The following is a 15,664-nucleotide window of genomic DNA, read 5'->3' as shown; positions in this document are numbered from 1 at the left end:
CACTCTGGAGAGCAATTTGGAACTATGCCCCAAAGGAATTAAAACTGCATACCGTTTGGCTCAGCAATACCACTACTAGGTCTATACCCCAAAGAGATTTTTTTTAAAAAGGAAAAAGACTTAAATGTACAAAAGTATTTGAAGCAGCTCTTTTTGTGGTGGCAAAGAAATGGAATTAAGGGGATGTCTATCAGTTGAAGAAAGACTAAAATAAGTTGTGGTATACAATTGTGATGGAATACAATTGTGAAAAGCAGGATTCTTTTGGAAAAACTCACATGAAGTGATGCAAAGTAAAATGAGAAGAATCATGAGAACATTATACACAGAAACAGCGATATTGTATGATGATTAACTGTGAATGACTTAACAATCCTCAGCAATACAACGATCTAAGACATTTTGAAGGATTCATGATGAAAAATGCTACCTTACCTCCAGAGAAAGAACTGATGTAGTCTGACTGCAGAGTGAAGCGTACTTTTTTTTCTAAATTCCTTTATTTTTCTTCTTTTGGGGGTTTGCTTTTTGGTCTATGTTTCTTTCACGACATTACTAATATAGAAATGTTTTGCACGATTATTGATGTATAACCTGTATCAAATTGCTTGCCTTCCCGGTGAGGGGAAAGGGAGAGAATTTGGAACAAAATTTTTTGAAACAAATACTAAAAATTTTTATGTGCAATTGGAAATAAAATATAGAAAAAGAGAAGTTTTAAAATCACAGTCATATCTTTAGCTGGTCTACAATGGTCAAAATAGGACACAGTTAATAATTGCTTTTAAAAAAGTTCCACCTCTGAGCTATGAAATGGCACAACCATTTTAGAAGGCAATTTGGAATTATGCAAATAAAGTGATTAAGATGTCTTTACCCTTTGAACTAAAGGTTCTATTACTCCAAAAAAGCCTTCAAACAGAAGAAAGTTCCCATATACATCAAAATATTTATAGGAGCACTTTTGTGATTAGAAAGTAGATGCCCAATGACTGGGGAATGACTAAAGAAACTGTGGCACATGAACGTAATGGAATACAATTGTTCTGTAAAAAATGATGTGTGTGACGAATTACAAAGAAGCACAGGAAGACTTACATGAACTGTTTCAGAGTAAACTAAGTGAAGCCAAGGAAACAATATGTACAGTGCCTACAACAATGCAAATGGAAATCACATATCAGAAAATCAAAAGCAAATGCAACAAAATTAAAGATCAAGCAAGATTTAGAGATATGGGGAGACAGTCTCAATCTGCCCCTTCAACAAGGGTGGGACAAAGGGGGCAGCTGGGTGGCTCAGTGGATTGAGAGCCAGGCCTAGAGATGGGAGGTCCTGGGTTCCAATCTGACCTCAGACACTTCCTAGCTGTGTGACCCTGGGCAAGTCACTTAACCCCCATTGCCTAGCACTTACCACTCTTCTGCCTTAGAACCAATACATAGTATTGATTCCAAGACGGAAGGTAAGGGTTTAAAAAAAATTTTTTTAAACTAGGTGGGAGGTCCATATGTTTTTGGACTCGTTTAATGTAACAATCAGTTCTCATTTTTTTCCTCTTTAAAAAGAAATTGTTATTTGTTATATGGGATGGCACTCTGGGATGGAGAGGAGGAAAGACCCTACGGACAGCTAGGATGAGGCTAGAAGCAGAAGATATCAATGGAAACTTATTTTTTTAAATGTCTCACCTTATCGATAATCAAAAGCATGCAAATTAAAACAACTTTGAAGTACCACCTGTAATTTGGAAAAATAAGAAGCTTAATGCTGAAGAAATTATTATTATTATTAAACCCTTGCCTTCCATCTTGGAATCAATACTTTCTGTTGATTCCAAGGCAGAAGAGCAGTAAGGGCTAGGCAATGGGGGTTAAGTGACTTGCCCAGGGTCACACAGCTGGGAAGTGTCTGAGGCCAGATTTGAACCCAGGGCCTCCCCTCTCTAGGCCTAACTTTCAATCCACTGAGCTACCCAGCTGCCCCCCTGAAGAAAGTACTGAGAAACACATGTAAACAGTTCTCACTTTACATAAATATATATTATGTAAATTCAACTTTACATAAAGATTCTAAAAGAAATTTATTTGCACTCCAAGAAAATACCTATGTTAACTTTACTGTACAGTACTATGCTCTCTCTTTCCACTCCTACTCCTTAGCATCCTACACACACACACACACACACACACACACACACACACACACACACACACACACAAAAACAAAACCCTCCAAATGAAAGCAGATGAACAAAGGTACCAGAGATCTCCACTCTTGCCACTGGCTAGGACCTGGACATGAGAACTCCATCAGTTCTCAAGAACATCAGAAAAGACCTTTACCCATTCTACCTACCTGGCATATGTCCCACCCCCACATATCTGCCTTCCAACCATCTGGGCTCAAATACCATATGCCTGTTCCCTGCTCCTATGTGTCACCTGTCTCCTGTCTATGTCCATGTCCAGCCTCCACATGTGTTCTTCCTTTGGGTTCCAGCCAGGCCCTGTCGTGGCTGGCCTTAACCCCTCATGTGTTCCTCCTCTTGCTCTCAATTCTCTGCTCCTGGTTCCCTTGTGTCCTTGAACTGTGTGCTATTCCCCTCCTTCCACAGAGGCACGAGGTCCCCTTCCTCCTTTGCTCAAGTCCATGGGCAAATTCACATTATGCAAAAATTGGTTTATAGAGAGGTCTGCAGAGCAGTCACTTAAGTAAAACAAGAACTCTCTATATGCTCATTCACTGCTGGTGGAATAAAAAAGTTTTTGTAGAACTCCCAGAAGCATACCATGAAAGTTATAAAAATAATCATACCCTTTGTCACAACAATCCCATTGTTGTAAAGATACTCTGAAAGTATTATGAGACAACAAAAGGGACAGCTAGACCAGGTCTGGAATTAGGAGGTCCCAAGTTCAAATCTGGCCTCAGACACTTCCTAACTATGACCCTGGATAAGTCACTAAACGCTATTAGCCTAGCCCAGTGTTGGTGAACATTTTCAAGACTGCATGTCCAAATTGCAACTTCAAGCTGCCTGTGAACCCCCCATGTTACCCCAGACAGTGGAAGAAGTGCTTGCATTGGGTGGCTGGCCAGAGGGGCAGGGCATGCAAATAATGTCCTTGGATGCTGTGGAGAGGGGGAACTGAGCTGCCCTCTCTGTGCCACCCAGGCCCCCATGCCACGGCTTTGCCGACATGGGCCTAGCCCTTGCTGCTCTTCTTTCTTGAAAGTTTTATTAATAAGACAGAAAGTAAGGGTTTGGTTTTATTTTTATTAATTAAAAAAAGACAAAAAAGGAACTGTCTGTTCCAAGAGTTTCACAGCAGCATATGTAATTGCAAAAAAATTAGAAGTAAACTAAGTACCAGACAACAGAAGATTAGTTACATAAATTGCAAAACATTATTATTGTAAAAGAATGCTCCAATACAACATGAGGGTGCACAATCTGGAAAAATCTTGATAAAGAAACAGTGAAAAATGACAAGCCACAAGTACAGAGTAAACCATAAATGGAAAAGTGACTAAAGAATCCTGAGGCTTAGATGGAATGATTGAGAAGGCACAACATTCTATGCATTCAAAATGAAATATAATCACCAAGCAAGTCAAACTAGTGATGCTGACATCATTGAATATTAAGTTGATAATTAAATAAAGAATTATTTACTAAGCCTTACTATGTTCCAAGCACTGTGGGAGGTACTGAGGATACAAGTACAAAGAATAAACAATCCCTGCTCATAAGGAACTGACATTCTAATGGAATACATGCAGCAAAAATACATGGCAGATCACTACAAACAAAACAAAGCTAGGTGGAGGTGCAGTGCACAGAACACCAAGTTGAGAGTCAGGAAGACTCATCTTCCTGAGTTCAAATCCAGCCTCAGAAACTTCCTAGCTGGATGACCTTGGGTGAGTTGCTTAACCCTGTTTGCCTCAGTTTCCTCCTCTGTAAAATGAGCCAGAAAAGGAAATGACAAACCACTCCAGTATTTCAGCCAAGAAAACCCCAAATGCAGTTATGAAGAGTCAGACACGACTGAACATCGGAACACAAGGTAATTTGGGATTAGCAGTTGGGGGGCTGGCAAAAAGGCTCATGAAGGACATAGTGCCTGAAGGTTCTCTGAGGTGTAAGGAAGGAGGGAGTGCATACCAGGTATGGGGACTGGCCAGTACAAAGACAGTTTCTGGAGTGCATGAGGACTAGAGAGGTGTCAGCAGAACTGGCTCAGAGAATGAAGGAGTAACATCCACTGAAACTGCAAAACCCAGCTGGAGCAAAGCTGAGTAGGGCTTTAAAAGCCAAACAGAGGAGTTCTTATTTTATCCTAGAGGCAAAAGGAAGACACGGAAGCTGCTTGAGTAGGGATATGGTCAGAGCTGCACTTAAGGAAAATTCCTTTGGCAGCTCCATGTAGGACAGCCTGAGGTGGTTGTGGGGTCCCAGCAAAGGAGCTTTCTACCAGCACATGGAGCGTTCGCATTCCCACAGATCAGATAATGTCCAGTACTGGAACTCCTTCCCAACAGCTTATGTGGATTATCAGGGCAGCATATTTTATCAAAATTAACAAAGCAATCAATAACTGAAGGTGTGTGCTCTGACATCACAAACTTTACCTTTTTTATATTTTTTCAAAGACATCTCATCTTCGGAAGAGCCAGGAGAACTAGAAGGTGGGGTTTTAATCCCACAGCCCTTCTCTCGAATGGTTCTGGTGATATCATCGAGATTCTTGGAATCCTTAGGGGGTCTATAATTAGCCACGTGGTCTACTCGGATAGTTCTTCCTCTTATCTGGAGTAAGGACAGTGATATCACCAGTTAATACTATCATTTACTGCATGACTATCCAAACAATTACCAAAAAACCCTCCAATCACATCCAACACTCAGGCAACTGACAAGGCACTGAATTTAGACAGGTAAAGAATGAACTCCTCCCCCAATCTTTAACTTCAACCAGTAAAGAAGTCTGCTACTAAGACTAAGTACAAAGAGCTGGCCAGGTGACACGCTGGCTTTGAGGATTCAAACATTTATTAAGAACTGTCTGAGCACAGGAATTACTCTGAAGAGTTAGAATGTTTAGACAGTCTAGTAGGCAGATCAGACACAAACAGCAATAGAGTAGGTAGGGCTCCCTTATCTCAGGTGTCAGTTATTTATGAAGGGAAAGAACTGTGATGCATGGAGTCCAGGGGCAGGAACAGGAAGAGAGAGCATATATAACTATAAATATACGTGTGTGTGTGTGTGTGTGTATATATATGTATATATATATATATATATATATATACACACACATGTATGTATGTATGTATGTATGTATGTATGTATGTATGTATGTGTGTATATAGGGTGAGCAGGAGTTTGCTTGTATCTGAGGTCTCGGAACATATCCCCCATGGACATAGGGGCCCTACTGTTCCTATTTACCTAGTGAGTGCCTTAGAGCGGTATAAACCAAGGGCTATGTGAGGTCGTGGGGGTGGAGGAAAGCCGCTGCCAGTCAGAAGAAGAGGCCTAGTCTGAACTGGGTTTTAAAGGATGGGTAGGAATTCAATTGAACATAACACAAGTCAAAAAGCATTTCTTTTCCTGCAGTTATTATATGCAGGATACTGGACTTGGTGCTGGAAAGCCAAGATTCAGCAGAGAGCACAAGGAGGATAGTATTCCAAACACAGAGAAGAGCCCAGAAGCAAAGAAGTGAGAGAGCAGGGAGTTGAGCAAGAGACGAAGAAGCCCAGGGTGGCTGGTATGTGTAGTGCCAAGGAGAACAACGTGAGATAAGACTGGATAATGAAAACCAGGGGAAAATCCTACCTTCCCTTTTTCTATACTACCACCTTATTCTCAGACTCTCAGGCCAGTCTTCCAATTAATCAATTAACCCCTTACTTTAATGGAAGACTACAGGTAAAAAGGTTCTAGCCCTAACACGGACTACAGGTCTTCTGCATGCCTCCCTTTATCCCTAGGGTCGCTAGCACCCCCAGATTTTGCCCAGAACTTTGAGCACTCGGGCTTGCTTGATTTCCAAGTTTTCAAAAACCCTTCTATAAAAACACGCCACCACCCTTCACCTTCTGCCAATTCCCTGACTCTCCTTTATTCAAAGACCTTATTACAACAAGAAGCACAGCCACTAGGATAAAAAGATAAGCTGTACCACAGGCCAGGGGTTCTTAACCTGGGCTCCATGGATCCCCATGGAGTCTAGAGATTTCAAGGGAATCTGTGAATCTGAATGGGAAAAAAAAGTCACATCTCTATTTCAATACAGCTGGTTTCCTTAGTACTTTCTTTTAGGCATTTAAAAACATTTTTCTGAGAAGGGGTCCATGGGCTTCACCAGAGTGTCAGAGAGGTTCAAGACACAAAAGAAGTTAAAATGAACCCCTGCCAGTGCATGACTATCCATTAGAAGGGCCCAGGCTCCATTCATAAACACTCTCATCTACCTATTAGTTGGGCATTTCTCCAATCTGCTATGGGCCCTTCTTGTGGAAAGGACTTTAGGAATCTAAAAGGATGTAGAGCTAGAAGAAACTTTTAAAATGGGTCATCTAATCTGTTCCTGCCACCCCCCTCCCCATTCTTCAGAGAAGGAAAGTGAGGACCAGAATGAGTGGATGAACAGCAAGAGAGCAGAGAAAAATCAGGAAAGGATTACTTCAAGAGTATTCTACTTGCTCATTCCCTACTGCACACAAACATGCTCAGTTCTCCAATATTCCAAAAAAAAAATAGTTTTCCTTGTCCCTTCCATCCCCTCAAATTACCATCTTTTTGACTGCTATATTCTAAAGAAGAGAAGTCTACACTTACTGCCTCGACTTTCTTACCATCCATTCCCAACTTAACCACTTGTAATCTGGCTTCTCACTTCACCATATTAATAACACGTTTCTATAGCACTTTAAGGTTTACAACATGCTTTCCATACATTATCTCATTTGCTCCCAGTGAGATGGGTAGCATAAGAACATCTGCCAGTGTCCCAGGGTTTTTACAAAGTTCCAATGAGACCAGATCTAAAAAGTGCTTTGCAAAACTTAGTCATATACAAATGTCAGCTATAAGTACAACTATAAATTCCTTGGCCAAGCATTTCAGGGTTTCCTTTACCTGGTTGAAGCATCCATTCCCAGACTTATTTCCTGCGTTGTGTCCCCTCCTCCCCACTTCATGACCTCGATGGCTCTATCAAAGTAGGCTTATAAGTATTCTATATACATGCCATTCCCTAATAGAATAAGAGGAAAAACGACATTTTTTTCATCTTTATGTCCCTCAACCTTGACATAGAGACTTGTACACAGTAGATGCTTATGAATGTGTGCAGAATTAAATTTATTGGTCATTTAAAAAAATTTTACCTTGAAGGTTTCCAAAAATGAACCAGGCCCTGCCTTCAAGAAGCTACCATTCATTCTATAGGTAAAGACAACATGAACCCATGTACCCACATAAGCATATATAAAATAAATACAAAGAGATTTAGGCAGAAGGAAAGCTCTAAAGTAGGTATTTGCATGGAGTTTTGCAGGAAACCAGGGCTTCTAAGAGAGAGATGAGCAAGCATGCAGGAGAATGCCATGGGGGAGGAATGGCAAGATGGCCAGTTTGGCTAAACCCAAGAGCGCATGAAGAAAAGTAATGTCTAATAAGGCTGAACAGGTAACTTGGAGCCATGTTAGGAAGGACTTTAATTGTCAAATGAAGTACATATTTGGCCTTATGGTAATAGAGAGCCATTGGAGTTTATTGAGGTAGGCAATGACAGAGTCAAATCTATAACTCTGATAGATTAGAAAAGGAAGAGAGACCAATTAGGAATCCATGGTAGTACTAATCTAAGTAAGAGATGATGAGAACATGAAATGGAGTGGTGGCCATGTGACTGGAGTGGAGACAAATGTCTGAGGGGGTGTTGATGTAGATCCAACAACACTGAGCAACAGACTGGATATACAGGGTGAGGAAGAGTGAGGAGTTGAGAATAACTCCCAGGTTGCAAAGCCAGTAGCAAAGCCAGGTGAATGGAGCACGATGGTGCAATCAATAAAAGCAGGCAAGTTCAGAAGGATTGGTTTTGCAGAGTGAAGAATGCTGGAATAAGAGTCGAGAGTACCTTGGTTCAAATCGCAATGATGCCCTGTGTGGACCTAGGCTTGAGTCATCTGAAAAATGAGGGGTTTGTACTAGATAACATTTAAGGCCCCTTCCAATTCCAAATCTACAATTGTACGAAGGAATAGGCACATTGCATGCAGATCCTGATTTTGCTTCTACCACAAAAAAGTCCCAGGAAAATTCAAAGGCAAAGGAGCATAATAATAGTGATAGCTCCCATGTCTTGAGTACTTTGAGGTTTGAAAATAAAAACAACCACCCTGGAAGTTAGGTGCTATTATGAACCCCATTTGACAGATAAGGAAACTGAGGCAGACAAAGGTCAAGTGACTTGCCCAAGTTCACAAAACTAGGAAGTGTCTGAGACAGGATTTGAACTCAGGTCTCCTTGAAACCAAGCCCAACACTAACCAACACGCTTTTAGCTGTCTCTTGTATACTACAGATGCTTAATCATGTGCTGAACTGTATTTTTTGTTGAAATCATAGTTTAAAAAATGTTTACCATGAGGATTAATAAAATGTTGTATTCACAATGCCCTTGTAAAGTAAGGAGCACAAATCTCAGCACCTATATTTTATGTAGGAAAAAACTGGGGTTCACTTCCAGGAATTTGCCCGAGATCACGGAGCCAGCATACTTCTGAAAAGAGATGTAAATCAGGGCCTCCTGACTCCCAGGCTAGGTCTGTTCCTCCTGTACTGTGCTGTGTTTCCTGGTTCCTTCTTTGCCCAACATATGTGACATATTAGGGAAAGAACATGTTGGAATTGTAGGGGGATGATGGGAAGATGCTTGCTCAAAAAGAGACTATGTGCAATAGTAGAAGAGGGATAGAGAAGAAACAATTTGGTTCAGTACCTCAGATTAGCCACTCTCTCAGGCCTCAGATTTTTATTCTGTAAAATCAAGGGGCTGAATACGTGCAGTACAGAGTGCTGAACCTAAACTCAGGAAGCCCAAGTTCAAATCCTGACTCTAACACTTACTGGTTGAGTAACCTTGGGCTAGGCTACTTCCTCCCCACCTCCATCTTCCAGGGCTCAGTTTCTCACTGATAAAATGGAATTAAATGGAACCACCCATCCAGTTGTGAAGAAAGCATTTTGTAAACCTTGTAGAGCTTAAAAAAAAAGAGAAGTGGCATGCTCATTAGCTAGCTAAGCTTGAAGGTCTCCTCTCATTCTGAATGTGAAAGCCTCTATATTAAAGGTTCAGAAAAGTGGTACTTGGGAACTAAAGGAGTTGGGTTTCCAAAGTCTATCTTCTCCCATATCGTGGCACAGCAGTTCCTAAACACTGGGCTCCAGCTAAGGCATTTGCTGGGATGGACTGTGCTGACTAGGTGGGCACCTTTAGCATCTATAAGAACCAAAATGAAGCCTGATCACTTGAAAAGACCCACTCACCTTGATCCCATTAAAATTGTCAACGGCCAAAATGGTGCTTCTCTGATCCTCATAGCAAAGAAAACAGAATCCTTTGGATTTTCCAGTCTTCTTATCTCGTACAAGATTAATGTTAACAATTTCCCCGTATCTATTGATTTTAAAAGAATAAAAAAATCAGTTAGCTTTAAAGGGCAGGCCACTAGGGAAAGAAAGCATTTGTCCACACAAAGTAACTCAAGATGAGTGTCATGGAGGAACTGAGATCTGTGTCAATCAATCAATTAATTAATAAACATTTACTGAGCACCCTCTAGGTGCCAGGCACTGTGCTAGGGAGACACAAAGGGGCAAAAGACAGCCCCTTTCCTCAGAGAACTTACAACAAAGCAAGCCATGTACTGGTTAAATAAGAAATAATTAACAGAGGGATGGCACCAGAATTAAGAGCAGTTGGGAAAGGCTTCCTGTAAATGATGGCATTTTGTTAGTTGAGACTTAAAGAAAGCCAGGGAAATCATGAGACAGAGTTGAGGAAGAAGAGCATTTCAGACATGGAGGGCAACCAGAGAAAATTTTGCCCAGAGCCAAGAAACAGTGTCTGGTTTTTACACAAGCTGAGAAGCCAGTATTAATGGAGTGAAGAGTATGTGTTGGGCAAGAAGTGGGGAGGGGGCAAGACATGGTCTGACCTGTGTTTCAGGAAAGTCAGTTTAGTGACTGAATGAAGGATGGATTAGAGTGGGGAAAAGACTTGAGGCAAGCAGACTGACCAGCAGGCCATTGTAATAATCCAGACATATGTAGGATGAAGGTTTGCACTAGAGTGATGACAATGTCAGAGAAGAGAAAAGGGTATATTTGAGAGATGGTGAAATCAATAGGCCTTGGCCACAGCATGGACTAAGTTGTGAGCTTGGGAGACTGGGAAGATGATAGTGCTCTCAACAGAAATAGGGAAGTTTGGAAGAGGAGAGGGTAATGAGTTATGTTTCCAACATAATGAGTTAAGATGAATATTGGACATGTCAGTGGAAATACCAACCCTACCCAAGAAATCCTGGATTCAGGATTAAGGAAGAATATACTAACCACCGTGGCAATGACAATAGCTGAGGCAATCAGAGAATAGCCGATCTGGGGCTAGAAGGGACCTTTGAGGCCATCCAGTCCACTCACTCATTTTCCAGAGGACACCCGACAATCAGAGGGCTTGAGTAACCTGCTCCAAATCACAGAGGCAGGGAACAGGAACTCAATGAGATCTGACCTCACAATTTGACTTCAGTGCTCCTTAAAATATATCCTGAATGGCTACCCTAGGCCATGGGTGCCATACTCGGCTTTTTTTTTTTTTTTTGGGGGGGGGGGTTGCTGATATGTGATTTCCTCAGTGTTGGTAGTTCCTAGTGAGGTAATATCTTCTGCACCTTCTTTGCAATTTACAGATTTACTTAGAGAACGCCCAGAACACCGAACCTGAAGTACATGGGGTGATGTGACCTGCCTAGAGCCACAAAACCATGTGTCAGAGGCAGGACTTGAAATGAAACAGGGTTTCCTGACTCCAAGGTCAACTTTCTAGCATGAACTCCTGCTATCCCTATAATTGGGTCTTTTTTAAGAAAAGGATCAGCAGAAAGGTTTGAATGAAAAAAAAATTTAATACCATAGATCTCCTTTGTCATGCCACTTTCAAATAAAGAAACACTATCTCTTTAAAGGTTAATGGTATATATGGTAATTATGTGTGTATGTAAACACACATGTGGATAGATACAAGCATATATACAAGGAGTTATGCCTCATTTATTGGCCATCCTCAGGAAATGAGGTATTCCACATAAGTGGAAAACTGAAGCTTATTTCCTTTTAAGAAATCAATCTGTATACACAGGACAGAGAATTTCAACATATATACACAGTCTTATAGATTCAATAGTACCTGAGCAAAGAGCTGAATGGATAAGAAAGGTGTTTCCAAGAGGATGAGCTGGGAAATCCTTCCTTCACTTGGAATTCCCAAAGCTCACAGACTATGAAATGCACCTGAGAAACAGTACCTCTTCCTCTCTGTCCTGCCTGGATGATTCTGTCCATGGTGCTTCCCAAAATTGCTGCTGCTGCCAGTGTTTACATGGATAATGAAATGAATTTAGAATGTTCATTTTGCTAATTCTTAAGAATTTACCATAGTCTTTCCTCGTGATCCCAGGGTAAAGGAGGAAGTGCACAAGTGTCTCCATTTTACAGAAGAAGGCCAGAAAAAGTGAGGTCACAGCTAGGAAAAGCCCAGACTCAAACCTGGGTCTCCTGGCCCAAGCTACTAGCTAACTCACTTGATATGTTTTCTCAGCCCTGTAAGGAAAAGAATGGACTGGTTCATCAACACTGCTGACACCCAATGATAGGTAAAGAAAACAGAGACCACATGAAAACCTCCATTCTTCAACACTGCACAGGGGACAGAGCACTGGCTCTAGTCAGAAGATCAGAAGATAAAATCCTCTTCTGATATCTCACTGTGGTAAGTGTGGTAACTCTGGGCTCTTTAAGGTTATTATCCTGGGAGGACAGTTTCTGTTTTGTTTTTCTGGGGTCTAAGAAGACCCCAATGATGGACCATGTGTCTGCCGTCCAAGAACCATTTTAAGTCATTCTAAGTATTCAAGTCCTCATCAAGCCAGCTGCTGGAAGAGTAAGTCAAAGACAGTTCATTGTAAAATAGGGACAAAAATGACACTGGAAGAACCCTTGAAGCTTTGTAAACCTCCAAGTGCTTAAGAAGTATGGTTTCTTTTCCCTACTAAGGAGTAGGGAAGCTATAACCAGCTTAAGGAGGGAAAGTATATAGACTACTTGGAAATTCCAAGGTCCTTGAGGTCTAAGTCATGACTTTCCATGCATTTCTGATGCATTTATCAAGCAAGGGCCAGAAGAGGGCCCTTCCAAATCAGATTCTAATTCTAACTCAAGCTGACTGCTAACAAAGTATGGCTAAGTCTTTGTGAGATGGGCAGGCACAGTGGACACAGAACTGGCCTCAGGGCCACAATGACATGAATTCAACATTCAGAAATGACTGTATAACCTCAGACATATCCATCTAAGTCACTTGACCTCCCAGAGCTCCAGGCAACTCTTGAAAACTAAGTTACAGAGTAGCTAATCTACATCAGGGGAAGGATGTTTCCCACTCAGGATCATTATATACAAGAAAAATCATAGGCTCACTCCAACAAAATATTCATTTATAAAATAAACATATTAACAAACAAAATGGGGAACTAGAGACATTTTCCTGACCCCTGTGGTCTCTCAAATCTCTCTAAAACAGAAATTATACACCAAAGAGAAAGCAATTTTAGCTGACCTCATGGTCCACGACATCTAAAGTCCAAAAGAAAGAAAAGTCTCTGTGAACTGAGGCCTACTCTGAGTTCATTCACCACACACACACCTCAACCATCCACCAGGCTACTGGCAGCAAGGCTGTACTAACCTAAGGACCCAACACATTGGTTTGCAATAAAACTCAACCCTACACCCTGATCTTCTCTCCCTTTTTCCAGCGTCATTGAGATCCAGATTGCAGTAGAAGAGCATCCAGGAGGTAGCATGCTGTAAATACAAAAGATAACTGCAGAAGAATGAAAGAACTGTAAAGTTGGAAGATCTTGAACCCCTGAAACTACATTACCCCAAACTTCCTTTCTGTATTACCCACAATTCCTTTTGCTTTGCGTATACCTGTGTGGTTATGCAGTCTGTATTTTAATTGGGGTTGGGCTCTGCATGCGCTCTCCTCTTGCACGTGGATGGTGTGCTGAGCGGGAAAGGTTCCCTGCATTTCTCTAGCTCTCTAATTTAATATTAATAAATCCTTATAAATATCATACTTTGGAGGCATTGAATATTAAGTTTTAGATCTACAGAACAGAGAAAAAGGGGCAGGACATGACTATGTCTGGAACTAAAACAGACTTCAACTCCACATCCCCCAAACTCTTCTTCCCAGAGCCTTGGAGATCCAAAATATAGACATTACTCCTATAGCACCAGTGATGGAGCTCTCTGAAATGCCTGTGCCAGATGAAAGACCTCAGTAACAGAGGGAGTGAGAAAAGACACTGCAGGACATTGGGAAGGGGAGAGGAATACAGTACTCCACTAAGTCTGAGGGAAAGAGCCCAGCATCCAACTGGAGTCAGTTCTGTCCATACAAAGGTCATTTGAGACAGAGGCCTAGTTGGTGAAATGTGAATTGCCCAATTTAGGAGAAGGCTGAGATACTTTGAGACCCAATCTCCAAGAAAATCATCACCAGAGGGGAGTGAGTCAGAGAATGTACGATAAGAGAAAATAAGAGGGAGGGAAAGAATGAAATTACCAAAGATCTCAGAAAGAAGAAAACAGAAAAAAATTTGAAAATAAGCAGATAAATCAAAACAATAAAGGCCAAAGGAAATACGGCCTCCTGAACTAGTTAAAAGTTCAGGCATGTATGAATAAATGCTATAAAACAAACAAAAATTATCCAATACTTGATACAAGTATTACGAATGACCCTATGGAATCTGAGGAAAGCATGGAACCACACCATGCTGTTCCTAAATGGTTTAAAGCTGAAATGAGAATTGTGAAAGCAGAATTTATAGCCTACAAAACAAAATGGGCAGAAGAGAAAAATAGAATCTGAGGTGACATCTCACCAAAGAAACAAAAGAGGGAACAATAGACTGAGAATAATATAGAGAGAAATGAAGGACAATCTAGGAGAAGAGAAGGGAAAAAAGCAACATTAAAAGAAAATATGGGGGGGAACTGGGTAGCTCAGTGGATTGAGAGCCAGGCCTAGAGACGGGAGGTCCTAGGTTCAAATCCAGTCTCAGACACTTCCCAGTTATGTGACCCTGGGCAAGTCACTTGACCCCCATCGCCCACCCTTACCACTCTTCCACCAAGGAGCCAATACACAGAAGTTAAGGGTTTAAAAAAAAAAAGAAAAGAAAATATGACCACGGTGAAAGCAAAATGCAAATCCCAAAGACAGGATGATTAGAGATAACCTAAAGAAAGAACACGGGTCTCCTAGGAGAAAATGACAAGATAAAAAATTTGAACATCATAATGCAAGAAATAAAACAGGAGAACTACTCAGAATGTTTGAACACAGAAAATAAAACACCAATTGAAAGAATTCTTAAGATCACCTCTTGAAAAAAAACTAAGGCTATAAACTCTAAGACACACAACAGTTAACTTTAAAAATTCAATTCAGAAACAAGTTCTGCATGTAATAAAAAAAAAAACCTTCAAAATATAAAAGGGAAAAATATTGGAAAATAAGACTATTTGACACCCAACATTAAATTCAGGAGAGAATGGAAATGCATATTCCAAAGAGCAATGAAGCTCAGGAGATAGCATTGCTGACCTACTAAGCAAATCTGAGATTAACTATAAATGGAAAGAAATGAGATATTCAATAACAAAGAGGTACTTGAAACATTCTTAAAAAGAAAACCAGACTCAAAAAGATTATTTGTTTCTTGAACACCCTAAACAACAGAAATACATGTGGAGTGAATGAATGTCAGATACAGCAACAGAATAACAGCAAATAGAGTAACAGAGCCCTTTCTAAAAGGACAGAGATAAAGGTGGAAGGAAGTCAGGAGGAGGTAAACAGGCAAGCCTCAGGCATTCTACACAAAACCTGACAACTGCAAAAGAATATAGACTTCTCAGCACCACATGAAACTTTTGCAAAAATTAACCAAGTATCAAAGTACAAATATGTGACAAAGACAATGTAAAAAGAAAGAAATAGTTACTACATCTTTTATAGACTATAATACAATAAAAAACTATCACTGAGGGAGGCAGCTGGATAGATCAGTGGATAGAGAGCCAGACCTAGAGACGAGAGGTCCTAGGTTCAAATCTGGCCTCAGACACTTCCTAGCTGTGTGACCCTGGGCAGGTCACTTAACCCCCATTGCCAAGCCCTTACCACTCTTCTGCCTTGGAACCAATACATAATATTGACTCCAAAACGGAAGGTAAAGGTTTGAAAAAAAAAACCCATCACTGGTTCAGGGACCACAAGCA

The 15,664-nt window shown here is 40.9% G+C and overlaps 1 protein-coding gene across 2 annotated transcripts in view; it reads right to left on the bottom strand.

Moving 5' to 3' along the window:
* The window catches only part of RBMX2 (RNA binding motif protein X-linked 2), a 36,496-nt gene that overhangs the window by 15,254 nt on the left and 5,578 nt on the right, over positions 1 to 15,664 (bottom strand). For both annotated transcript variants that reach the window (XM_044682463.1, XM_044682462.1), the window contains exons 4-5: positions 9,572 to 9,701; positions 4,639 to 4,816 (exon numbers count right to left, since the gene is read on the bottom strand). In XM_044682463.1, the coding sequence (XP_044538398.1) occupies positions 4,639 to 4,816; positions 9,572 to 9,701 (308 nt within the window). The remainder of the gene's footprint in view (positions 1 to 4,638; positions 4,817 to 9,571; positions 9,702 to 15,664) is intronic.

The sequence above is a fragment of the Gracilinanus agilis genome, chromosome X, assembly GCF_016433145.1.
Source record: "Gracilinanus agilis isolate LMUSP501 chromosome X, AgileGrace, whole genome shotgun sequence".
In the NCBI taxonomy this organism is placed as follows: domain Eukaryota; kingdom Metazoa; phylum Chordata; class Mammalia; order Didelphimorphia; family Didelphidae; genus Gracilinanus; species Gracilinanus agilis.
Note: the sequence above shows the minus strand (reverse complement) of the source record. Positions and strands in the feature narration are given on the sequence as shown.